Source organism: Bison bison, unplaced genomic scaffold (assembly GCF_000754665.1).
Source record: "Bison bison bison isolate TAMUID 2011002044 unplaced genomic scaffold, Bison_UMD1.0 scf7180017864503, whole genome shotgun sequence".
Lineage (NCBI taxonomy): Eukaryota > Metazoa > Chordata > Mammalia > Artiodactyla > Bovidae > Bison > Bison bison.
The window spans coordinates 2,771,805-2,798,961 of NW_011495061.1; the positions used below are offsets into that span (position 1 = coordinate 2,771,805).

The following is a 27,157-nucleotide window of genomic DNA, read 5'->3' on the forward strand; positions in this document are numbered from 1 at the left end:
ATTTCAAAGAGCAAAAGAGAGAGAAAGCACAAAAATCAAATTTAGCTTATTGGAGAAGAACAAGGCTGTGTCCCAGAAAGTGTCTGTACACGTCCACACGCTCTGTCAGCCCATGTATCAGGGAAAAGAAAGGGTGGTGCTTTGTACACTGAGTTCATAGAGCACTGCTGTAAGACCTAGTATAAATGACCTCAGCCCGTGAAGCATCACTCTTCATGACCTCTTAGGGAAAAGAGGGGGGAGGTATTAAGAAAAATAACTGAGAAAACACATTAAGAAGAAAACAAAATCTTAAACCAACAAGTTCTAAGACTACAGGATGGCTTTATAGCTTGCATGCTTGGCCCATGGGACAAGTTCTAAGGTTGGAAACAACTCAATGGCCTCCACCTCACAGCACACCCCAATCTGTCCCGACAACACGCAGTTCTCCAGACGTGCCTGACAGGTTACCTCTTCCATAAAGCCTCAACACCCCAACCCACCCTCAAGACACACACCCAAACAGAGAGGCCCCAGCGCGTGCTCCTGAGCAGGCCCAAGCCTCCCTCCCGGCAGGTCTTCTGCCCTTCCCTCACTGGAATGGGTGCTCGTCTTTTCTCCCCTATTTTAGACTGCAAGTTCCATGAGCACCAGAACCAAGCTTCTCAATCATCCGCTTCTTCAATACCTAACACAGCACCTAAATCCAGGGAAGTCTGCAATATTTTCTGAATAATGGTCAAATTTAACTGATGCTAATTAACTTAAGATAATCCCAGTACTTCTTTCAAGGCACTAACATATACTACGCATTTCAAAAGGTTCCTACCTACACCCCATAGAACAGCTAAGACATTCTAACACTCAAAGGGCAGACATCTATCTGGAGACCACAGCTCACCAGAAGTCACTGTCCAAAGATTCTTGCAAGCTCAGGGACTTTGGTTTCTGCTTTTTTAGCTACACTCATACTTCAAAGAGGAGCTGTATTAACTTTTCACCAACATTAAAAAGATGCTCTTTTTAAATATGGAAGAAAAAAAAAAACCAGCAAACTTTTGGACTCTTTTTAAAAAGATGAACAAATACCTCTTCAGTTTCAGGATCAACCTGGGAATCAGTAATCTCATCTAATTCCTCTTCAGCAACACAGTCTTCCTGCTCTTTCATCCCTTGTTGCCCACAAGCCTGCAAGTACTCTTCATCCTAACAGCCATTAAACAGAAAATAAGTTTTTCTCGTATTGCTTTGGGGCTCGTAAGCACTTTTCCTCTTCATGACTCATGCTGAGCCACGTGAGCACACTTTACTATGACGATTACCAGACCGAGCAGAAAAGCACGAAGCACAGAACTAGAATGGGACCTCCCCGAGCGTTAACGAGAGCAAAGCACAGCGTGCCCACCTGGTCGATACAGGCAGTGACACGGACTCTGCCTCAACCTCCAAGGACCCCAACACACAGCTCTTCTCAAAATCAACACCAAGGAGATGGAATCTTAAAAAACAAAGCGTGCATGCGCTTGCACAGAGCAGCTCAGCAGCAGTACTGAGGCTGGAATCATGCCCAACTTGAACTATTTTCATAGCAGCAGAAGCCAACATAAGTATGGGCAATTCAATTCAACACAGGAGCTGTATTAAAACTGCATGTTAGTTTCTCCACCAGCCGCTCCTTTGAATTAGAAGGATGACCTCAGGTTCGCATGGAATGTAAGGAGCATGGTAGCAGGCAGGCAGCTCTTAAAAGCACAGGGAAGGAAACAGGCAAACTGGCTAGAAACAACTGCAAGCAAAGAAGGGCTCCGACAGGCACGTGCAACCGCTCCCCTCCAGGGGAGTTGAACTTCCCAGCGTCCCTGGCCACCAGCTGAAGTGAGCCATCAGCAGCTGCAAGGCAGCGGGGAGAGCAGACAAGCGGTGGGGCCTGCACAGCTCACCGCTTGGGGCCCAGTCTCGACACAAAGCACAGCAGCAGCACACAAGGCATGGACCTCCTGAGGCCCCTCAACTCTCTCTCAAGACCGCCTCTACATACTGCATTTACTTCCCCAAGGAAACTGCTGCCATTCCACCCAAAGTAGCAACCATCACTACCCAAGATTCACTGAGAGCAGGACTGTCAGAGTTCAAAGAAGGCCATAAGAGGCAAGCGAAATTTTCAGTAAACATACAAGGGAGAAGAGTCCACACCACGCAATTTTCACCAGGAAACAAAAATCTGCTGTTACACAAATTACCAATCTCAAGTTGTTTTTACAGAACACTGCTTTACAAAATCTCAATCTATGTTAACTTTAAAGGCACTAAGTAAATCCAGTTATGCTCAGAAGTACAAATCACCTAACAAAGTCCAAATATCCTGTTGAATAATAAAGAATTTACATCCCTTCCTAATACAAGAATACAATTTTTTATATCAAATCTCAATTCACTCTCAGGATTAGGACAGCAAAAGTCAAAAAAACTGCTTCTGAGTATGACAGGAAAGAACACTACAGTTTACTATCAACTTTTTAGGTAAGTGTCCCTTCTGGTTGTAACATTCTGCAATATTATAATTCTACTCCCAGTTACAGAATCCCTCCGTCTGGCCTGTGTGAGCTCAAACAGATAGAACACACTCAGGATCAGTAGAGAGTTCAACTCCAGCTCCAGTGTATGAGTCAACATGGCCTAACCAGGACACAAACCACAGTTAAATCATTTAATAAACTAAAACACCTCTGGGACATACAGGGACACAATCGACTCATATGTTCATTAGTCTAATAATGAATAATTAATTAATCTGTGCACCAGTGACAGCCTAAGAAAACAGGAAGAGGCCCTCACTGCAGAGCTGGAGAAGTATTTCACAGCTTAAGTGCGTTTTCCTCTCCCCATGCAAAGAAGTGGCAGTGCCCGTGTCTACCACTGTGATAACTATAAAGAAGAAACCAGTAATCTTAAACAGGGAAGAAAAGAAAGACCATGATGATAAACCTGGATATCCTGAGGGTGGCTGACACTGCTCCAGAAAGATACTGACCTTTACCTCACCTTTAAACTTTATAATTCTCTATAAAAATATTTAGACGCATTCAGAATTCTTAAGTAAACTTCAAGATTTTTTTAAATTCTGAAAAAATTAATTTTAATGTAGAAAAGTACTGTGACTGTATTGAATTTGCATATTTTTTTTTCAATACCTGAATCTTACACACAAGATGTCAGATGGTTTAAGCTGGATTTTATACAATGAGGAGCCTAATGTAACCCCAAGTTTGGAAAACGAGAGAGAGAAATTCCTCACTTGCTAGAAATCCTCTGTACAACAAACTCTGCAAGAACACCAGAGAGAAGGGCCTCTTCTGTGACCATGTATAGGTGCTACCAAGCACTTCCCAGACGGTGACTGTTCTGCTAAATTCTAAGCTCTCAGCAGGCAGGGGCCATGCTTCATGTTTCAACAATTCTCGTGGCCGCACTGCTTCCACACTGGTAAAGATCTGTTGAAATGCTGAACTTACAAGGGATACGACTGACCAAGCACCTCATTTTAGAGATGAGTAGTAGAAATAACACAACACTAAGCAGCAGATACTTGGGCACAACTTTAAAAGATTTTGGCCTAATTTTTAAGGAGCATTTTAAACTACGGTGTCTCACTTTAACACAGTATATGAACACACTGTAAACCAGAGATCACCAGTCCACACTACTGTAGGATTTATTACCAAAACAAACCATTACAGAGTTATCGAAAGAACAAGGAGTCACGATGCCTTTTATACGATTCTGTTTACCAAAACTACACACATCTTTTAGTGATTATGTCTACTAAAGAAAAACCATTCAAAAAGAATCAAACCTTAAAAATAACTATTGAGATATGGAAACACAACTGTGTCTGGAACTAAATATTCTAAGGCTCCATGTAAACAATCTCTTTCAAAACTACACACACACACACATTTTTTTCTCAAATGAAAAATCATTTACTCTGAATGAAAACATAAAAGCAGAATTCTTGCCCTAAATCTGCTGACCTCCACCCCTTCCCAGCAGCCCCCAACATGGTACCACAGGAGCCCAACATGCTGAAAACCCTAAGATTCCACTGCATCTATGGAGATCTCACCCTTCCAACAGAAATTTCACTAAGTGCTTGTTTCATAAACAAATCTCTTCCAATAATGAATCATTAAGACAGATGATCTTTCACTACTACCTTTTTCTACCTTTTTCTTTTTTGACTGTTCAACCTTAAAAAAAAAAAAAACCTACCCACCAAAACCTTTCTGAAATAAAAATCAGCACAATCTCTGCTTCCTGATTACAGATAACAAATTGTGTGTGACATTTCCTAAACTAACCTCCAATCTCTTTATTCATGTTTAGACAGTTCTCAGTTACAAAAAAGGATGAATGAGCAGGACATCAATCACTCTGGAATATTAGCACCTTAAAGATGTCTTTAGCAGGTCAATAATCTTTTCACCTTAGAAGGACTTTATCAGATCTTGTCTAAAGCCTGGATAAAAGCGCTGCATTAAGTACTTCTAACAATTGACAGTGTATCTCCACCACACAAAGCTGTTTTCTTCCTTAGGGTGCAATCCTCAAGGTCACAATTCTGTGCAGCCTTCCAGAATGACAAAGGAGCATTAGCTCCGGCCAAACAAGCTGTCAACACAAACTTTGTCATAGCTCAGATAAAGAAACTGGCAGACAGTGATAATAAGGTCTAATTTCCCTCCCTCCCAGGGGAGGGAAATAGATTTCAAATCAGTCTAGAAACCTATGCCCAGGCAGCCATGTTATCTTCAGCCATACAAAGGAGAAAGACTCACTGTGAATTCATCTAAAGGCTCATTGATCTCGATGTCTAGGACCTCGTCATTGTACAGCTGCTCCTCCTCGGGCTCCTCCACGTACTCAATGTGGTCTTCTGTGAGCTCAGCGTCATGGCCTTCATACTGCCCTTCTTCTGGGTACTCATGAGCATACAGTTCAGACCCATCCGATTTGTGATAAACGAGTTCGTCCTCTCCTTGCTCATACTCGGATTCCTGTTCTGCAGACTGGTCGTTAGTGTCAGACATCTCAAATGATGTGACCATGTCTGACGTGGCAGTCAGACTGATCGTGACATCCTGAGTACTACAGAGGACAAAAATACAAAGAAAAGTATGCAACTGGAGTGGAGCTCAAAACTAAATCATCACATTAAGTTAACTGTTATCAGAGACCAGTGACTGATAATGCACACAGACTACAAGAGAGACTACAAGTGAAACGCACATGCTACACACTCAGCCAGCACCAGACTCCTGCCACCCTGAGCGCCCGAACGATCGTCACTCCAGTGACCTGAGCAGGAGAATCAGACCAACTGTGAGAGACAGGTCTGCCTGGGAGAAGTCCAGGATTGAAACAGACCACTCTTCATTCTATCTTTCAGAATAAGGGTGGTGTCCATTTTCTAAGACATCCAAGTAAAACCAGGAGTATTACTCTATAAATAGGAAATCATAGATTGAACTTTTTTTTAATTGGGAGGATAACTGCTTTACAATGTTGTGTTGGTTTCTGCCATACAACATGAATCAGCCATAAGTCTACATATATCCTCCCCACACCAATGGAATTTTAAGAGCTTTTCTGTATCTATGATGCACACTATAAACTTGTATTTTAAAAAAATAAAACATTAAAAGTTAGCATGTAAATACATTTCAACGTTTAAATCAAGTTCACACTAGCCTCAAATTTTTTAAAAAATAGCTAATTTCTGAGTGAAATAAACAAAGGCAATTTTAAAACTGAAAAAAAAATCATATTCCACCTGTTAAATCACAACGGCCAAATGTCAAACAATTAAGATGCATAATAACAACATTTAAAAGGCAAGGTTTTAGGGCTAAATCTAAGTTTGCACCCATTAAGCATACAATCCTAACAAAAAAACTGAACATTCCACATACACGTGAAGATACTACATGGCTAAAAACTCCAAGGGCAACGCAATTCAAAAGATCAAAATCTAATAATGATATCAAAGAATGAAACTGGGAAACAAATAACTGGTAGAATAAATAATTTAAAACTTACTGTTACCCATAAAAATTACTTTATATTAAAAAACATCTATTACATGTCTACAGCTCAATAATAAATTGCATGTATTTGTTAATTACATTTGTACACAAGAAGTGTCTTTATTTTCACAATAAATGTTTCCTTATAAAATTGAAAATATTTCACTTAACAAGAGTATAGTAAATACCTCTTCCTCTTTTTATAACAGAACTTACTATTATAAGCTCTTAGTCAAGAGAAGGATATTCTCTACTGCCATGCACTGAATATTTGTATCCCCCACAAAATTCATGTGTTGAGTCCTAACACCCAGCGTGATGGTGTCTGGAGGTGCAGATGTTGGGAGATGCTGAACAAGGGTGGAAGCTCATGAATGGGATCAGTGCCCTATAAAAGGGACCGCAGAGGGCTCCCACACACCCACCAGCCACGTGAGCACAGTGAGAGGGCCGGGGGCCTCAATGGCCCCCAACCAGGCCAGCACTGACCCTGGACTTCCCAGCCCTCAGAACTGTGAGAAATAAGTATCTGCTGCTCACAGGCCACCAGTTTATGATATCGTGTTATGGCAGCCCAAACTGACTACATCAATTATATTCAGATAGTCAACTACAGTCTAAAGTACAGTCCAAACGAATTTCCAAAATGACAATTTAGCTAATTGATATGCACAAGTAAAAAATGTCTAAAATGAAAACAAAAGCAGCAACATCAAACTGCAACCAACATTACTGAGTCAGAGGCCACTGCCCCATCCAAATAAAGGAATTCTCTAAAAGAGCAGTACAAACCTATCTGGAACTTCTATAACCGGCACTCAACAGAGTTCACAGGTTATTAAATGCAGGACCAGCAATGATTTTAGACAGTTGATCTATTTGTAGTAAAAGACATACGGCTTCCACATCAGTTATATTAATATAGTAACATACTTTATTAATATAATTATATTAGAATATAATCATATGGTAAAGATACAGTACAATATCATTTACATCCCACTATAACTATAAATCAGTTACTAGAAATTTAAACAAAGAACATTTTAATGAGATAATATTCAGTACCAGAAATTTTCTTCGTCTTCATTATCGCTCTGTAGGAGATCATCATTTAGCTCTTCATCTGACAAATCCGATTGATTCTAATTAAAGCAAGAAATCTAATTAATGCGTGTCACTTCGTAAGAAAACTTGTTACAAAACTGCAAAATTACATTGACTGGATTATTTCTAACCTTGTTATTAAAACATTTGCCATTCACAAAGTTTTCTCAGTTTGATATAACCAGGGACAGTCAAGGTTCTACACATGGCATACTAGCTAACTCCCCCAGACTAATTTTCAGATGCTCAGACAAGTAAATACAGAAGGAGCAAGTATAAGAATCATATTATGACTCTAACAAAGGAGGAAAAAAACGACAAGTCCTTTGGTAGTATGATACAAACAATTTTTTCTTATCATACCAAAAAAATGGTATCCTTAAGATTTGATTAAATTTAACATAAACAAAAGAAAAAAATAGTGGAATTTTAGAAAAAAGCAGATTTTAGATAACTAGATGGCCCAACTGAAATGATAAGAGACTAAAATAAAACTCTGGTTTGTCCAGTAGATGGATACATGAAAATAAGTACAACTTGGATTCTCTCTCCTGTTCCTGACAGGTTTGTCTACTCATATTATGAATAAGCAGAGGCAGTCTACTGAGTGTGCCAACTGGCCAAATTTCTAAAGTTACAGGTTTTGTTAAGCTAACACATACCAGTATCTTAGATTTAAGATGGGGAACTTCACACTTTCCTACCTTATTAAAATTATTTCTATGGTATATATAAATTACTATTCCTCCACAACATGCACCCAAGGGGGGAAAAAAAGACTTGATTTTCTACCTAAGGATGAAAGAAAGAAACCAGAAATCTTTTCCTGCCATTTTATAGATTATAAACCTAGGCTTCTCAAACATATCTCTATTTACCCTTCATTAAGGTAGTTTTGATATAACCCAAAAAATATCCATCTTATTTGTAGTTTTTATTAGTTGCCCACAGAACCTGTCATCCATTAACAGGGATGAGCCAGGCCTGCTATGCATGTGTGCGTGCTAAGTCGCTTCAGTCGTGTCCAACTCTTTGCAACCCCACAGACTGTAGCCTGTCGGGCTCCTCTGTCCATGGGACTCTCCAGGTAAAAATACTGGAGTGGGTTGCCATGCCCTCCTCCAGGGGATCTTCCCGACCCAAGAATCAAACTTGAGTCTCTCATGTCTCCTGCATTAGCAGGTGGGTTCTTTACCACTAGCGCCACCTGGAAAGGCCAGGCCTGCTATGGGAGAACTCAAATTTAGCTGCCCAGAATCACTAAATAAAAGCACAAGATATCTTTAAAAAATAACAATTCAATAAAGCCAAATTTCATTCAGTAATAGGCTGTTCCCTTCAGGTTTTTAGGTAAACTTCTAAATATTGGTCAAAAACCCATTAAATCACACACCAAACAAAAAAGAGTGTGTGCTGCAGTAGGCCCTGGTGGTCATCATGTCTCACTGTCTGAGCTCTGAGGATTCAACTCTCTATGTCGGCTCTGAACTTGATGAGCAATGGACACAGGAGGCAGAAAATGACCAAAACACCAACGTCACTTGGAAAGCTGGAGTGGAGGGCCACACTCCGCCCTGAGGCCACAGCTGATTCCTAACTACTCTGTGCCGATGAGCTGCAGTGGCGTCTCCTCAGGCAGGAGGGAACAGCTAGGCTGGACTCTGCTCAGGGTGGTCGGCAGGAAGGCAGGGCAAGGAGAGTGAGAGACCGGCCGTGAACACTTGTGAAATCATTAGGGCCAGGTGGGCTCCCTGACAGAAACACAGGGCAAAATACATCAGGCTTGCCCAAGAGTAGAAATCCAACCGCATGTAAAATTATCTTACTACATTTAAACATTTTAGCATCTAACTGGTATCCCTCACGAAAGCATTTTAAATACTTACAAAGGAAAACACGTGTTTACCTCAGGGAAGTGAGCTCCCAAATACAGGGAGTGCACGTCAAGGCAGTGCAAACTAAGCCAGAGGCAGACAACCGTCCCCGCTCCTTCTGTGCCCACCCCGTAGGAGCACGAGCCCCGCCCCTGCCCCGCCCCAATCACACCACGCACGGGCACCCCGAGGCCAGCCCAAGCTCACAAACGGGCAGGCTGAGGGGCACGCTCACGGGTTCTTCCCTTGCAGTCATTCTGACCACACAGGTTTACAGGTAACAGAACGAATTCTTCTTTAGAGTTACAGGGGATGACAAAGGAAAGGCTGGGGGAAGCCAAAGCCAGGACGCGTGCAGGCCTCAGGGGCACAACTGGAAAGGAGAGCAGCTACAGCAACTCATGTGTCAGAGAAGATGCAGACGCAGCGGAGTAAGAGCCAGGAAAGGGGCGGGACTGGCACTCCTGCCAGGACTGGACCTTCATCAACCGAATTATAAATGAGATGAAAAGGAAAACCTCATCAGATCTGAGAATCAGACAACTGATCTGACCCAATCACCTAAGAGAACAATGAGCTTGAGTGTAACTGCTGACAGTAAGGAGCCATCACAGTCTGAAGACTTTAAAAAACTAAGCATACAAGGCTACCTTGATATTTAGTGAGAATAACAAGTGTCTTTAAATTGTTAGTAAGTTAAAAAAAATTAGTATTTCACGTTAATATCTGGCTTTTTATTTCTATTTTTAATGTATGTTTCATAATGTTCAAAATATATTGGTAGAGTTAAGTTATACATACAAACACGATACATAAATATACACATTGGCGATAACAGCTTCCAAGTTTTTACTGATCAAAGAAGTTCATATATGAGAATAATTTTATCCTTATCTCTGAATCCCAAAAAGTAAATTTCAGATTCAGCATTCAAAATATTAACCACCAAATGTTAAGTTCCTTTAAGGCAAGTGGTAGTTTTGTTACAACTTTCATACACTCAAATGCCTTGACATGCCAGAAACTAAAACATTTGCTTCAAAGGATTCACTGCCTGAATTACAAGTTATCAGATAATTTACGGATATACAGTCAACTCTTTGTGCATATAAAAAGTAATCAATTCACAATATTTTAATCTATACCCAACTTTCCAGTAACACATCCCATGCATAAGACGTACTCCTTATTTTAAATGCAATTAAATATCATTTAATGTCAGGAAGAACTGTATCGTTACCTTTTTGCCAGATAGCAAATCTTCTCCAAGTAAGTCATCATCAAGTTCACTGTGGGGGAAAAAAAGACATGACAATGCTTTATTCCCACTAAACACTGGAAAGTTTGCAGACCACTGGGGAAATCTACCCAGGACTTTAGGGTTTGGTACTTTCACGTTAAGTTTGCTATCTTTTCCTTTATCTCTATTAATAATGAAAGTATTTTCAAATACACAGGGAACATCTAATCCTTTAAGTGTAGGAGTCTTTGCTGCAACTAGTGGCTCTCACCAGACTTCTAATCTTAGTTTTTCACCTCAATATGGGATCTTCATTTCTTTGGACTTGTTCATCAATGAGCAAAAAGAAACCATACGTAATATCTATGCTTTCTCTTACCTTTCAAAACCTATAATGAAACAGGAAAAGACACATGCCCCAATATCATTAACTAGGAAAATTAAAACCAAAACCACTGGGAGACCATTTAACACTCATCAATAGTAAAAACTTAAAAAATGAAAAATCAATGCTTATGAGAACATTCAAGTATAGCATAATAACTAAAGGAATTATTTTTGTATAACAATGAAGTCATGTCAGTTGTCTGCAATTTCTAGTCAGCATGCTTATGTTCTGAAGTGATCAAAAGCAGATTTTCTCATTATTAAAATAGAAACCCTTAGCAGATGAGAAACCTGGAGACATTTCCCATTGCTTCCTTTTTTTTATTTTTAAACTGATGGAAGATAGCTACCACTAAATTATGTCCTTTTTCCTTACTTTTGTATTTATTCTTATTATGTCTTTTTAAAGCAAATGTCTAAGGACTAACATCTAGAAGAAGAAAAAAATTAGACTACGATTCGAGGTACAAACGCCAATGGAGACTCGAGTGCACCAGTGTCATTACAGCTGTTATTTCCCATAAGGCTTCTGGGCGCACACTTCTATGGAGTCCATAGGCTTCGAGCACTATCTCACTCAAAGCCCACGTTTACTTCCAGTGCGCTGCTCTGCAGAATGACAGAATATCCTGGAAGGTACATTTGAAGTTACAAGAGAAATTCAATGTACTATCTCTTAGAACTAGAAACAACAAATTATTTCATTCATGCACTGAGTATCTCTTTTATTACTTTAAGTTTACCTTACATAGATCCTATACCATCATTTTATAGATAAAGAAAATAGGGACAACAGATTAAATGATTTGCCCAAGGTCACACAAGCAGAGACAAATCCAGGACAAGAACTTAGCTCATGGAAAAAATCTTTCATGGACCTGCATAAATACAACAGTTATCAGAGAACAATGTATAACTTCTTTCAACATTTTCAATCCTCAAATCATTTAATCATCTTTCAGATACAATTTCTGTATCTTCATTGTTTTACATTCATTCTCCAATGGTGAGGAAATAAACGCTTGCTAGTCACAATATTTACAATAACTGCTTTTGAGAATTTGATTCTAGATGACCCAAAAAATATAAGCACCTCTTTGAGGACAAGCACCCCTCTGGAGCATCACTCTAAATAACTGAAAACAGAAGGTAATATCATTTGCCCAGGGGATACTAACTAGGAAGAACTCTTAAAAACCATAGTATGAACAGGTGCTGGTAATCACATAAGCAAAAATCTAGAAAGTGTTGGTGCCTTTTGCTGACACATAGATGGAAATAAGCAATCAGTGACTCTGATGAGTATTTTTCCTAAACAAGAGCATTTTTTAAAAGATAAATGAAAATTGTATCAGCTGTAAATGAACACAGTGCACAGAGATGAACAGTTGTTTCCTTGACTAACAAAGGTAGTAAGAAAGAGCGTTAAATAAGCAAGCAAGAGGAGAGACCAACCGCACAGAGCAACACACATCAGCTGCAGCTCGAGCGATCACTGACGCCCACTCCATACACTGCTGGCGAGTCACTCTAGGCGCTGCACACACACTCACTCTTGTGCTGACACGCTGAAACGGAGCAGGACCGTATGGCCCTCGCCCCGCACCATGCCCTCTGCCCGCCTCTTGCCTGTGCAAAACTTTAGTCAAGAGTAAGTTTAACCAGAGAAGCGAGAAATGCTGAAACAAAGGAAAACGGTCAAAGGAGACTAAATAACAACAATGCAGTCGCTGAGCAGAGTCAGGACCTTTAGTTCCTTCCGAAGTGAAGTGAGACCACTCAGTCACGTCTCTCTGTGACCACATGGACTGTAGCCTGCCAGGCTCCTCCATCCATGGGATTTTCCAGGCGAGAATACTGGAGTGGGTTGCCAATTCCTTCTCCAGGTGATCTTCCCAATCCAGGGATTGAATCCAGGGATTGAACCCAGGTCTCCTGCACTGCAGGCATAGTCTTTACGGTCTGAGCCACCGGGGAATCTTTCTCAAGGGTTATAGATAACATTCTGAGCCATATCTTGTAAGCTGTCTTATAGATACTAAAAGCCCAGGTGGAGAAGTTAACTACACAACGACCAGACTGTACCCAGGACTTGAGCTGCCATAATTCTGAGAACTGATTGCAAAGAAATGGGAATGAAAGATTGAGGGCAGGAGGAAAAGGGGACAACAGAGGATAAGATGGTTGGATGGCATCACCAACTCAATGGACATGGAGTTTGGGTGGACTCCGGGAGTTTGTGATGGACAGGGAGGCCTGGCGTGCTGCGGTTCATGGGGTCCCAAAAAGCCAGACACGACTGAGCAACTGAATTGAACTGACACCCCAGAACTGAAGATTAAGTGTACCTAAAACAACCAAGATGATGCTACTCAGACCACTGATGACCAACTGAAGATGACCATTAAGAGATGACTGTGCTGTTTCTGCACGCAACCCCCTCATCACTACTCTGTCTATAAATGCTTTCCTTCGCTGCTTCTTGGGCGGGGGCAGGAGTCGGCCTTTGGACAGATGTCCGCCACCCTCCCCACCCCAGCTGCCGGCACCTGAAGTAAAGCAAACTTGCCTTTCCACAAGCCTGGTTTGTTTACTGACTTCTGAGTGGCGAGCGGCCCGACCCCTCACACATCTCCGTAACTAGAACACAACCCCGTCAAGCAGACACGTCATTCTCCACTTTTTACACGTGAAAACAAGGATTCAAGATGTTAAATAACTGGCCCAAGATCACCCTGCCACCAAGTCAGAAACCAGATGAGTTGAGACAGTCTAGCGCCAGAGTCCAACTCCTACCTACTACACACAGACCACACAAAAATTAAATGTACTTCTCCGCTGTTATCATAAAGCAGGATCCTTATAAAGAGGTACACAAAAGGGAAGAAATTTGTAAAATATGAAACACTACCAAAATGACACCAATGGTCACCAAAAACAATGAATTAAAGGGAGTGAGTGGCCCAAATCGCCTCTTTTCAAAGAGGGGAGCAGTAATGCTCGCAGACAGTAGAGGTACTTAGAAAGTGACAGGAGCACCGCAAGGATGAGGTGGCTTTCTGCGTCCCACTGCACAGCACCTGAGAGGCTTCGCCAGCGACCACTAGTTGAGGAAGACAATCAGATCCTTGGGAGCAGGTACATGTTTACTAACCGACAGAATTACACAGGAAACTTTTCAGGAAACAGGTATTTTGCAGGTAGTCATGGCTCAGATGGTAAAAATCTGCCTGCAGTGCAGGAAACCAGGCCTTGATCCCTGGGTCGGTACTCTTGCCTGGAGAATCCCACGCACGGAGAAGCCTGGTGGGCTACAGTCCATGGGGTGGCAAAGAGTCATGCATGACTGAGTGACTGACACTTTCACTTTTCTTCACCTGGCTGCAGCCTTTCAAAATCAGGAATGCGAGTGCCAACACTGCGCCTGAGCAGCCTCCACGCGCTTCCCCACCCCAGGCCGCCGCAGCAGCTCCCTCCCTGCCCGCTCCCAGCTCTGGCCCTTCTTCCATAGGACCGGCCCATGGAGGTCTCAACAGAATGTCCCAAGGCGGAGGAGACGGCCGCTCCCTCCCACTTGCACTGCTCCAGTACCACCCACTCTCTCCACAGCAGCTCCGGCTGGATCCTGGGACATCACTGCTCCCGTGTGAGACTGGCTGCTACATTCTGGACACCTCATCGACTCTCCCTGCTTATTTAACACTACCCCGTTTAAAAAAACCCTTCATCAAATGACCTTCAGTTAAAACCTTTTGAACATGCTCTTTCCTATGTGAATATACAGCCTGTTATACTTTCTGACTCTTTCTTCTCCCTAACTTTCAAAATTCACCCTCTATCACCCAGTACACGGAAGAGGTTATTTTACGCTTTAGCAATATCAAATAAAGAAATATACATGATACTGCACCTCCACATGCAAACATGCACTGAAGACGAGTAAAGAAAAGAAGAGACTGTTCGTAAACAACACTGGGACAAGAGCTATTCACACTGGAAAGGGCAAGGAAAATTAGAACCCTGTCTCACACTATAAACAAAACCCAGCTCCATCATAGCAGAAAGCCAACTAATGTCATGACAGCCAAAATAAATTCCCACTGAACAAATACTGGGGCAATTCAAGCATTAATAAGAAAACAATCATAATGGGTTATAAAATCGCACATGCAGTATTTAAATCTATGAATTCAAAATGGTTCAAAAACAAAACACCTCTGGAAGATGCTAAGGAACTGACCCATTATTTTGAAAACTTAAAGAATCAAGCACTTACTCTATACCTCAAAAGAACCAAGTATAATTACAGAATTATCACAACAGAAATGAGGAGGAATGACAGAATGAGAGCATCACCACCTGGACCATCTAACAGCTGGTAACAGGGCAACAAGAAGCTAACAGGACTGTTACTCCTGCTGGAGGAACAACACTGCAGAGCCCCTAACTTATGGGATTTGCATCTTTTGCACTCAAATCAAACTGTAAGAGAGAACACAGAAACATACCCACAATACACATGTGTATATACCTGTAATATATATGAAAGCGTAAAGTGTTAGTCACTCAGTCGTGTCTGACTCTCTGCGACCTTATGGCCTATAGCCCACCAGGCTCCTCTGTCCATGGGATTCTCCAGGCAAGAATACTGGAGTGGGTTGCCATTCCCTTCTCCAGGGGATCTTCCTGACCCAGGGATCGAACCCGGGTCTCCTGCATGGCAGGCAGATGCTTTACCGTCTGAGCCACCAGAAAACTATATATACATGAGACAGACAGCGAAGTGTGAACACTAATAAGACACTCATGTTAAGTGACTTAGGATAGAACTCTACTATGGCTATACTTGTAAATCGTTTATTTTTTAGAGAGACACAATCTGGTATGTTTTCGGATGAAATTATGCCTGTGATCATAGACACACAACCGAGCTACATACTGATGCTGCTGAAGCTGAAGGGCGGAACGCTACCTACACTGTACTAGTCTACTTCCATGTACACTTCAAATTCTAAGTTTAAAAAAAATCAATCAATCTCAGGTAGATTATATACGTAACTATTAAACACACACACACACACACTTCAAAGCTGTCCTAGGAACATAGAGAATACAGAGTAGGGAAGAATTTCTTACCAACATGAGGCAGAAAGCAGCTAGACTGACATCATGTGCCTCCTGCAGAGATGCCCTCAGGAAGGGCCACCAAAAGGCGCTCCTGACCACAAGCACATCCTGAGTCTAGTCCCAAGGAGACACCAGCAAACCCACACTGAGGGTTGGTCCACAGGGAAATGGTGCGCCCTCTTCAAAAAAGTCAGAAGTCATTAAACACAAAGGCTTTACAGAGCCTTTACGGAAGCCTTTAAAGACAGAATTCTTCCAGATGAAGAAACAAGGAGGAGAAAAAGAAACTCACTTTTGCTAAAAAGGATGTTACTTGGACAACTGACAAAACCTAGGTGACCACTGCAGATTTGGAAGCGGCATGACACCTGCAAACCGCTGTCAAATGGTGCAGGAAAGAACAAAGTGTTCTGTGTGTGTGTGTGTGTGTGTGTGTGTGTGCGCGCGCACGCACCTATGTGTGTGTGCGTGTGTGTCTGTGTGTGTGTGCGTGCCTGTGTGTGTGTGTGCCTGTGTGTGCGCGCGTGTGTGTGTAAAATGAGTGAGAGGAAGATAACATAAACATGACGCAAAGCAACCCTAAGTCTGATCGAGGAGGCCTTGCAAGAATTTCCGTGTTACTTTCACATCTTCCTGTAAGTTTGAAAATGATTTCCAAATGTATTTTTCCATCTTTACTAGTCAGAAATATATAAAACTAAATTACAAGATACCCGGCTTCCCTGGTGGCTCAGTGGTAAAGAATCCACTAACAGGGGAACAGGTTCAATCCCTGGTCCAGGAAGATCCCACACGCTGCAGAGCAGCCAAGCCCAAGCACCACAACTACTGAGCCTGTGCCCTGGGGCCCAGGAGCCGCAACCACGAGCCCAGGTGACAGTTACTGAGGTCCACACACCGAGAGCCCGTGCTCGGCAACCAGAGAAGCCACCGCAACGAGAAACCGCACGCCGCAGCTGGAGGGCAGTCCTTGCAGCAATGCAGCATGTGGAGGAACCCTGTTGTTACTGCTGTTGCGGGCACAGAATTACTCCAAACAGCTCCGAGTGCCCACCAACTCAACATCGTCACTGTATAAACACACAGACAGCTCCACTGGCAGCCGGAGGCAGCACCGCCAGGGGAGGAGCTCCGCACAACGCCTTCCGCCTGGAACACCCACCCCTGCCCTTCTTTAGCCCAGTCAGGCAGACCTACTCAGGAAAGAGCATGGGCGGCTAACAGTGTTCTCAGGAAAGAGCTCTGCCCGGCCTAGCGGCAGAAGGAGATGAGCCAGCAAGGGCCCTGCATGTAACCAGGGGGGTCCGCACCTGTCCCAGTCCTCGTCCGCAGCTCTTCTCCTCCAGGACCGCTCCGCACCCGGCTTATCAAACTGGTCAAAGTCATCATCTGTGAGGGAGAGGCCATGAGTCAGTCTTACTCAATTTAAACAGATACATTATATATTGAAACAATGCTTCTTTTAGGGATTCCCAACAGGACATTCTAAAATATTAAACAGTTACAAACGTTGTTTGTTTGCTGTTTAGTCACCAAGCCGGGTCCATGGACTACAGCCCCCAGCCCCTGCCCACGTGATCTCCCAGGCAATAATACTGGAGTGCGTTGCCATTTCCTTCTCTAGGGGATCTTCCCAACCCAGAAATCAAACCCACATCTCCTGCATTGGCAGGCAGATTCTTTACCACTGAACCAACAGGGAAGCCCATAAATGCTTAATAAAAAAAAGCCCATTTTTATTAATTAAAATATTTTAAACTACACATCTACCTAAAGAAAATCAATTTATTGAACATTCTTAGGCATGAAAGCTCGCTGATAGAACAGTTAGAGGGGTGCAACTGACCCCTGCATTGCTCAAGGGTCAACTGTAATAATAAAGCTAAAAATCAATCCTAGAAAGAAAACTGAAAATGCACAAGTACATGGAAATTAAACAACACACTTCATCAACCAATAGGTCAAAGAAGAAATAAGAACCAGGGAAATAAGAATATACTTTGAGGAAAGTGAACACAAAAATACAACACACCTAAGTTTATGGGATGCAGCAAAAGCAGTACATGGAAGGAACTTTACTGCCTATGCTAACGAAGACAGATCTCAAATCAACAGCCTTACTTTAAGTCCTGAGGAACTAGACAAAGAGGAGGAAATTAAACCAAAGATTGCAAAAGAAAATAAAGATTAGAGCAGAGGCACATGAAACAGACTAGAAAAACAAAACATACACGTATAAATGATTTTTAAAAAATAAGCATATAGAACTCAACAATATATTAAAAGGATACCCTACATCACAATCACATGGATTTATCCCAGGAATGAAGGGTTCATTTAACATTCAAAAATCAGTACTTTTTAAAAATCAATGTAACAAATCATATTACAAAGTAGAAAATTACATTATCATCTCTACATAAGGAGGAAAATCAATTTAAAAGTTAATCAAAACTGAATATCCACATTCCTAAAAACTCTGAACAAATTAAGTATAGAAGGGACTTTCCCCAAGCTGATCAAAGGGCATCTGTATAGAAAAACTACAGCAACCACCCCAAGTAAAGAGTCAATGCTTTCCTCTAGAATCAGGAACAAGATGGGGCTGTGACTCCTAACACTGCAACTCAGCACTGTAATCCAAGTTCTACCTAGTGCGACCAGACAAGGAAAAACAAAAGGAGCTCAGACTGAAAAGGAAGAAGTAAAAAACCACCATTCTTCACAGCAAACATCATCAGCTATGCAGAAAATCACATGGGATCTATGGGAAAAAAGTACAAAAACTAGTAAGTGAACTGAATTAGGCTGCAAAATATGAGATCAGTTTTAAAAAGTCAACAATTTTTTTTTACATACAAGGAATGAGCAACTGGAAATTAAAAAACAAATCCTTGCAGTAACATAAAAATAGGAAATACATACTAGGGATAACCATAATATAAAAAAACGAGAAAGACCTGTAAATTAAGGACTATGAAACACTGCTGAGAGAAACTAAATACCTAAAGTGCAAAATCACCATAATTCCCCAAAGGAGACGAGAATGATTGCAAATGTGGGCAACCTTCTGCTTGGACAAAAGTACAATAAGCAAAGGAAAAACCAAACAAACACCTGATAAAGCAGAAAACAAAACATACTTTCTTTCCACTTGGATTATGGAATGCAAAACCAGATGAAAAAGAACCCTAACTCAAAATCCTAAGAAACAAACCAAGACCTTGAACTCTGTGTGCCTGTTCTTACTCCTCTCACATTTTCCGCATCATTTTCCTTCTGCTCTCACTTGGAATGTAGACAAGTCCTTTTTAAGCTTCTGTCTGTCATACTGAGTGGAACCAAGAGAACAAAATGCGCGCACACTGGTCCAGCTTCACGGGAAGAAGGCACAGCGCTGGATCCCAAGGGGAAGAGTGGTCTGCGCCTTGAAATCTAGAAACCCCAAGGCCAAGGGTTACACTGGACATACACGCTCCCGGGGGAATCAGTGTTCCCCATCAGCAAGACTAGAAACAGTTACTGGAATTTCTACACTTTTCAATTACACAGCAATTAGGTCTCTGTAACGAACACAAGTCTTCTACTTAGCATTCTTATTACTTCCTCATCTTTTCCAGGAACCTGGAATTTAAGATTAGAAACTTTATACAATACTTGTCTGGAACAGGGTTCCACCAACTGTCTAATCCAAGACTCAGCAAACTACAGCCCCCATACGTAGGCTCTGCTACCTGTTTTAGTCTAAATTTAGCTACTGCCCGATTTCTGTAAAAACGCTTTTATTGGAACACTATATGCTAATTCAGTTACACACTGTCTACAGCTCTCAAGCTACAAGCGAAGAGCAGAGAATTGCAACAGAAGCCCTATGACCTGCAAAATCTAAAATATTTACCATTTGGCCCTTTACAAAGTTCTCCTGTCTTTGCTCTAGTCCAAAGGTTCTCAACCTTCTTTTTTGCCTCGACACCATTCTCATGTATACACCTCATATTCTGAATCACTGACTCAAAATTCCGTATTTTATAGGTGAGGAAATCCAGACCCTTTATTTAAACAGTATTTATTTAAACTTTATAGTAATGAGAAAAAAGAATCAAACTAACATTCAAGAACTTTCCAAGTAAGCATATTTGTCTTACAAAATAACTCAAATTCTGAGTAACCACCAGGCAAATTTTCAGAAAGAGCCCATACATTATGTTGCTTGAAAAATAATTTGTAGTCTTGTTTTAAAACTCTCTTATTTGCATGGGACCCTGGACAGGTTTCCCTAAAATAAACTCTGTACTTTGCTTCCGAAGTGTGGTACACACTGACCTGTTTGCCTGTCTTACAACTCAATCTTCTCTTCCTGTGTTTGGGAATCAATCAGAGTCCTGAAAAAAGACAGGGCTCTGCCTTCTGATACGCAAGCCATAAAAGCTAGACTCTTGGGTGCTCTGTTAGCATGAGGAACCTGGGAAAGGAAAATGGTCTGAGCTCAGCCAACTGAACGTTCCCATCATGACTGAGAATCTAGAGGAAACAATGCCCCACTTCTTTTCCCAAGAATCTAGACCCTCTTTCTAAAAGTGAAACCTTCTAAAATGCTAATGGTTAGTTGCTAACTTCGTGAAGCGTAAGGAAGAAATGTCACAAAAAGGGACAAAAAAGGACAAAAAGTCCTTCCAGCAACTGCTGCTCTTCCTTCCACAGAGAGAAGCCACAGCTATGCTGAGACTGTGGTCCCCATCACTCTACACAACAGGGCAGACAATGCTACACTTCCCAGAGCCTCCTTCCCTGTGCGCTTCTGAGTTAGAGAATGCAAGGCAAGGCAGTCACAGGAAGTCTGAGTCACAATTATCTCAGTTACTCTCATGAGACAGGCACAGGACGGACAGACAGACACACACACCCCCTCACAGATATGAGGTTCTCATAAGTCAGAATGGGCTACTGAAAACCATGCGTGGCTCCGGGCTGGCAGGGGCTGTGACGGTCAGAGGGGGCCTCTTGAGACTCAACACCATCAGAAGTCAGCACCCAGTGCTGCAGACTGAGACTGACCACTGACGCTTCCACAAGGGTCTTCAGTTCCAACAGCCTCCAGACGAACTCTGAACCATCAGGCTCTGGTCCTCAGACTAAGTGCTCCTGACCACCAAGGGTGGATGATGCTGTTCAGCCGCTCAGTCACGCCAGACTCTTTGCGACCCCACGGACTCCCCTGCCAGGAGTCCATGACCACACCAGGCTCCCCTGTCCTTCACTTCCTCCAAGAGTTTGCTCTAACTTATGTCCATTGAGTCGGTGATGCTATCCAAGGGTTGTAGAAGCCTCTAACTGCTGTATTAAAACCCTTCATACTTGGAGTGCTAAGGCATGACTTCCTTCCTAACTGAAATAAGACTAATAATAAAACTTCAAATAAGTCTAGCACTACTGAAGCACTGAAGAGAAGCTTCATTGTACTTCAACAAGTAGCTATATTCATTTTCTCATTTAATCCAGCCCCATACTCTCCTTTTACAGATGTGAAAACTAAGACTAACCAAAAATTAGTAAACAGCAAAATCAGATTTAAACTCAGGTCTACCAAACACTAAGTATAACGCTCTTGAGTTTATTTAGGAAGCAACTATAGTAACAACTGGGCTTCCCTAATAGCTCAGTTGGTAAAGAATCCGCCTGTAATGCAGGAGACCCCGGTCCAATTCCTGGGTTGGGAAGATTCTCTGGAGAAAGGATAGGCTACCCACTCCAGTATTCTTGGGCTTCCCTTGTGGCTCAGCTGGTAAAGAATCCGCCTGCAATGTGGGAGACCTGGGTTTGATCCCTGGGTTGGGAAGATCCCCTGGAGCAGGGAGAGGCTGCCCACTGCAGTAGTCTGGCCTGGAGGATTCCATGGACTGTATGGTCCTACAGTCCCTGGAGTTGTAAAGAGTCAGACACGATTAAGCGACTTTCACTTCACATAGTAACAAACCCTCTGATACATAAAAATATTAAAGGGTAGCTACCATAACTTCCTCAGTCTTTAGGTAGAAAGATCACTAATCCATGGAACCTACAAAATCATGAAGGCAGAATCAACTATTAACCTATTAACCTGCAGCTGGAATCCTGTGGCCTATAAGGAACATGCTATCTTTGAATTATGTTGTCTTTTTTTTTTAATCAACTTGATTCTCAACATTTTAAAAATATAACTATATGTAACTACCAGAGTTACAGCTTCTCTCAAAAAACAAAAAAATCTTATCAAAAGATCTGGAAAGTAGACCCACACTTTGGTGTAGCTAAATCAGTGAAGATATGCGGCACCCAGCCAAACAGGAACAACATTTCTGCTTCCATAAGAAAAGGAACTGAGGAGGAAGTGGCAGCCGGAGCCTGTGCAGAAGCCCCGCCAGCAGCCGCGAGCCTGCCTAGGGCCCAGACCGCCCTGACCCCCACGCCTGATATTCCACAGCCTGAGCTGCCCAGCTCTTTCTGAGTCTGTGAATTGCCAAAGCACCTATCCTTCCAAAAGATTCTCAATGAACTGCTTCATCATGCTCATGCTTTGTATATAAACAAAGCATCAAAATTCAATAACAAGGATTTCAGAAAGTGAGAACAGAGAAAAAGACCAGTACCCCAAGATAATTTCCCAGAACCGAAGGACACACATTTCCAGACCAAAGTATCCACCAAATGCAGTACAAGAAACATAATTCGACCTATGCTAATGAATTCTGTAACAATGAGGAGGAACTGTGAAAACCTTCCTGGAAGAGAAAAAAGGTCACACAACTGATGAAGAATCAGAATGTCATCAGACTTCTCAAGAGCAGACCTAGAAGCCAGAAAACAACACAGCAGTACCAGCAAAACTCTGAGGAAAAGGGATCTAAGTCACAGCTAGACTTGAAGACTCGACCCTATCAGTCAAGTGTGAAAATAAGACTTCATTCAGACATGCGTGGGTTTTCAAAAAATTTACCTTCAACACACCCACTTAGGAAGCTGAAACGTTTAACTCTATCATTTGTTATACTAAAAATATAAACATAAAGAATAATTTTTCCAGAAAAAATTATCAGAATTGACCCGTGGATTTAAAAAAGTTAAACAGACCAATAATTAAAAAAAACAAACAAAAATTAAACAGGCAACAGACCCAAATGGCTTTGCAGACAAGAGTTCTTTCAACATTTAAGAGATTTTTACAATATCCAGAAAATTTCACAACTCATTCAAGGCAGTTAGCCTATCTTACAAAAACACAGAAGAGCACAAAGAAAACTATAAGCCAATCTCTCTTATGATCAGACAGTCCTAAAATGAAAAGCAACCAAACACCAAAAAGAACAAAACCTGAACAACCAGAAGACTGTGAACCCAAGAATGTGTGGCTGATTCAGCACTGGACATCTATCGATACATCACAGTAAGGTATTAAAGAAGGGGCCTCACGGGACTTCCCTGTGGTCCAGTGGCTAAGACAGCCCACTGCCAGTGCACGATTAGATCCGCAGTCAGGAAACTAGGTCCCACAAGTCATTGCCTTCCGACTCTCGTAATCCCACAGATCGCAGCCTGCCAGGCTCCTCTGTCCATGGATTTTCCAGGCAACAATACTGGAGTGGCCTGCCATTGCCTTCTTCAGGGGATCTTCCCAACCCAGGGATGGAACCTGCATCTCTGGCTTGGCAGGTGGATGGAGTCTTTACCACTGGCCGCCTGGGACACTAGATCCCATGCTGCAACTAAAATCCCACACGCCAGGAGGAATATCCAAAATCCACGTGCCACAACTAAAACCTGGTGCAGCCAGGTAAAGAAACAGAAACGAATAATAAAAAGCAGGGACCTCATGATCACGGTGCAGAAAAAGCATTTGATAAAATCAAAACCCTAATTCAAAATACACACTTTTTTAGCTAAACAAACAGTAACTATCAGAAACCTACAGCAAGCACCATACGCACTGGTAAAACATTAAATGAACATTCGTTAAACTCCTAACAAGATGGCAAGATAGAGATGCCTGTCATCAGCCCACTACCAAACATTATATAGAAGAACTTGACAATGAAAACTTCTAGAACAAAAAGTACAAGAAGAAGAAATGAGACATAAATACTGAAATAGAGGAGACTGCAGATACAACAGTCTGAAAATCTAAAGCATCAAATATTAAAACAAAATTCCAGTAAGCCAGTTATATATAATGACCAAAAAAAGAAAATAGTTTTTCTATGGTAAATCAGCAAAAAATTCCAGAATACTGTATGATAAAAAAAAATTGTACCATCCACAACAACAAATACAAAATATCTAGGAATAACACTAACAAGAAACATAGAACTACATAAAGAAAATCTTACGAAGGTTAAGTTCCATTTGTTGTTTGGTTGTTAAGTCTCGTTCAACTCTGCGATCCCATGGACTGCAGCACACCACGTTTCCTGTTCTTCACCGTCTCCCAGAGTTTATGGATACGAATGTCCATTGGATCCATGATGCCATCCAGCCATCTCATCCTCTGTCACCCTCTTCTCCTGCCCTCAATCTCTTCCAGCATCAGGGTCTTTTCCAATGAGTCGGCTCTTCGCATCAGGTGGCCAAAGTATTGGAACTTCAGCATCAGTCCTTCCAATGAATATTCAGCACTGATTTCCTTTAGGATGGACTGGATGGATCTCCTTGCAGTCCAAGGGACTCTCAAGAGTCTTCTCTAACACCACAGTTCAAAAGCATCAATTCTTTGACACTCAGCTTTCTTTATGGTCCAACTCTCACATCCGTACATGACTTCTGAAAAAACCATAGCTTTGACTAGACAGATGGCAGAGATCCTTTCTCCTCTGGAAGTTACCTTAGTAAAACTGTTTTCGTATCTGCAATCTCTTCTATTCCAATATTTATATAACCCAACCTCTTAGATCAGTGTTTAGCATGGAGGAAATACTCAAAAATGTGGTAGATGACTGATGGACAAAAAAGAGCTTGACAGTGAGACATTCTTATTGCTGAATGAAAAAATACATACTGTAAAAATATCCATCGTCCCCAAGTTGCATTGTGTGTGTGCTAATCGTGTCTGATTCTTGGCAACCCCATGTACTGTAGCCCACGAGGCTCCTCTATCCATGGAATTCTCCAGGCAAGAATACTGGAGGGGGGTGTCTGGAGGGGGGTGTCATTTCCTCCTCCAGAGGATCTTCCTGACCCAGGGATCAAACCTGTGTCTTCTGCATTTCCTGCATTGGCAAGTGGATTCTTTAACACCTTGGAAACCCCAAATGCATTAATAAACTCAATGCAACGTCAAAGAATTTCAGCAGAATTCTTTATAGAATGTGACAATTCTGAAGTTTATTTTAAATGCAGAGCTAATCAAGAAATTTCTGAAAAAAATTCTATAATGTATATAGACAAACACATACTATGAAACAGTAATTTTCTAAAATTATGAGATTTAAATACATCACAAAATGGAAAAGAAAGAATTCAATAAGGAAAGCTATGACAAACCTAGTGTATTAAAAAGCAGAGACATCATTTGGCTGACAAAGGTCCATATAGTCAGAACTATGGTTTTTCCAGTAGTCATGTACAGATGTGAGAGCTGGACCACAAAGAAGGATGATCACCAAAGAATTGATGCTTTTGAACCATGGTGCTAGAGGTGAGTCTTGAGAATCCTTTGGACTGTAAGAATATCAAACCAGTCAATCCTAAAGAAAATCAACCCTGAATATTCACTGAAGGACAGATACTGACGCTATAATACTCTGGCTATCTGAGGCGAACAGCCAACTCACTGGAAAAGACCTTGATGCTGGGAAAGAATGAAGGCAGAAGAAGGGGGCGGCAGAGGATGAGATGGTTGGATGGCATCACTGACTCAATGGACATCAATCTGCGCAAACTCCAGGAGATAGTGAAGGTCAGGGGAGCCTGATGTGCTGCAGTCCATGGGATCACAAAGAGTCGGACATGACTTGGTTACTGAACAACAAAAGAAAGAATGAGAATTTAAATATATCATAAAATAGAAAAGAAATAATTCAATAAATTGTTATTAAAACTGTTAGAAGCCCTAAATTCACACAACATCCAAAATAAAATTCCATGTGGAATAAAAGCTAAACATAAAAAAGCACAGACATAAAATGTTAAAAGCACAGGAGAACTCTTGGCATGGGGATAACGTTAGGAAAAAAATTTTACAAAAACAAGTGACAAGAAAAAAAATCTGAACGAGAAGATACATATATAAATGAATCACTTTGCTATAAACCAGAAACTAACACAACTTTGTAAATCAACTAGACGTCAATATAAAAAATATTTTGGCGGGAGGGGGGAAGAGGGGGTCACCATTCCCTGGTGACCTAGTAGTTATGATTCTAGCCTTTAACTACCTTGATCTCAGGTTACCCCAGTCAGGTAACTGAGATCACACAAGCCACGAGAAGAAGCCAAAAAAAAAACTTAAAGTGACATTTTTCACAAGGTAAAATTTTAAAGCTTCCATAATCAAAAGCTTAAAAAAACAAAAGAAATTGGCAACCCACTCCAGTATTCTTGGCGGGAAAATCCCACAGGCAGAGGAACCTGGTAGGCTACAGCCCAGGAGGTGGCAGAGAGTTGGACACAACTGTGCGACTTCACTTTCACTTTTCATAGGGCAAGCCAAATTAAAAAAAAAGTCTATAATCCTAACATGATACACAAAGAATTCTTTAAAATGATAAGTCAACCACTCAATAAAAAAGACAAATTATATAAACAATTCACAGAAAAATAAATGTAATACATGAAAAGATGATTAATTTCAACAGATCTGGGAAATACAAATTACAACACTGAGGCTATTTTCCTGCCTAAACAAAGATTCTCAAAGCATGGGGCAACTGTCCTTTCATACAGTACCGCTGGAAAGATAAAGTGGTACCAGCTTTTTTGAGGATAACTTGAAAATAGCTACCAAAATTTAAAATATATGCAGCTTATTTCCACTTCGGGAGTTATCAAACCTCCAGAAATATTTGCTTCAGCACATCACGATTGTGTCTGTAGATGTTTAGTGCAGAATCTTCCACAGCAGTGAAAAAGGACATATAACTGAAATGTCCATCAATATGATATCGTTAATCAATAAATGGTGGAACCACATAACTCTCACCTACTAACACAGGAGAGATTGCCAAGACCTACTATTAAGTGAACAAAGCTAATTGGGGAACACTACATGACTCCATTCATACCATAAAAGGCAACACTGCTGTAAATGCGCAACTTACAAATGCACAGAAAAGGGTAGCTGCCAAGTATTTATTGAACATATATACTACATGCCAGGAACCTGGAATACA

General features: G+C 41.5%; 1 protein-coding gene across 1 annotated transcript in view; it reads right to left on the minus strand.

The window, feature by feature from the left end:
- RBM33 (RNA binding motif protein 33) overlaps positions 1 to 24,347 on the minus strand; it is a 103,280-nt gene extending 78,933 nt beyond the window's left edge. The window contains exons 1-5 of the mRNA XM_010829358.1: positions 24,161 to 24,347; positions 17,111 to 17,189; positions 10,287 to 10,335; positions 7,134 to 7,210; positions 4,818 to 5,127 (exon numbers count right to left, since the gene is read on the minus strand). Coding sequence (XP_010827660.1) covers positions 4,818 to 5,127; positions 7,134 to 7,210; positions 10,287 to 10,335; positions 17,111 to 17,189; positions 24,161 to 24,176 — 531 coding nt within the window. The 5' untranslated portion in view covers positions 24,177 to 24,347. The remainder of the gene's footprint in view (positions 1 to 4,817; positions 5,128 to 7,133; positions 7,211 to 10,286; positions 10,336 to 17,110; positions 17,190 to 24,160) is intronic.
- Positions 24,348 to 27,157: the final 2,810 nt, after the last annotated feature.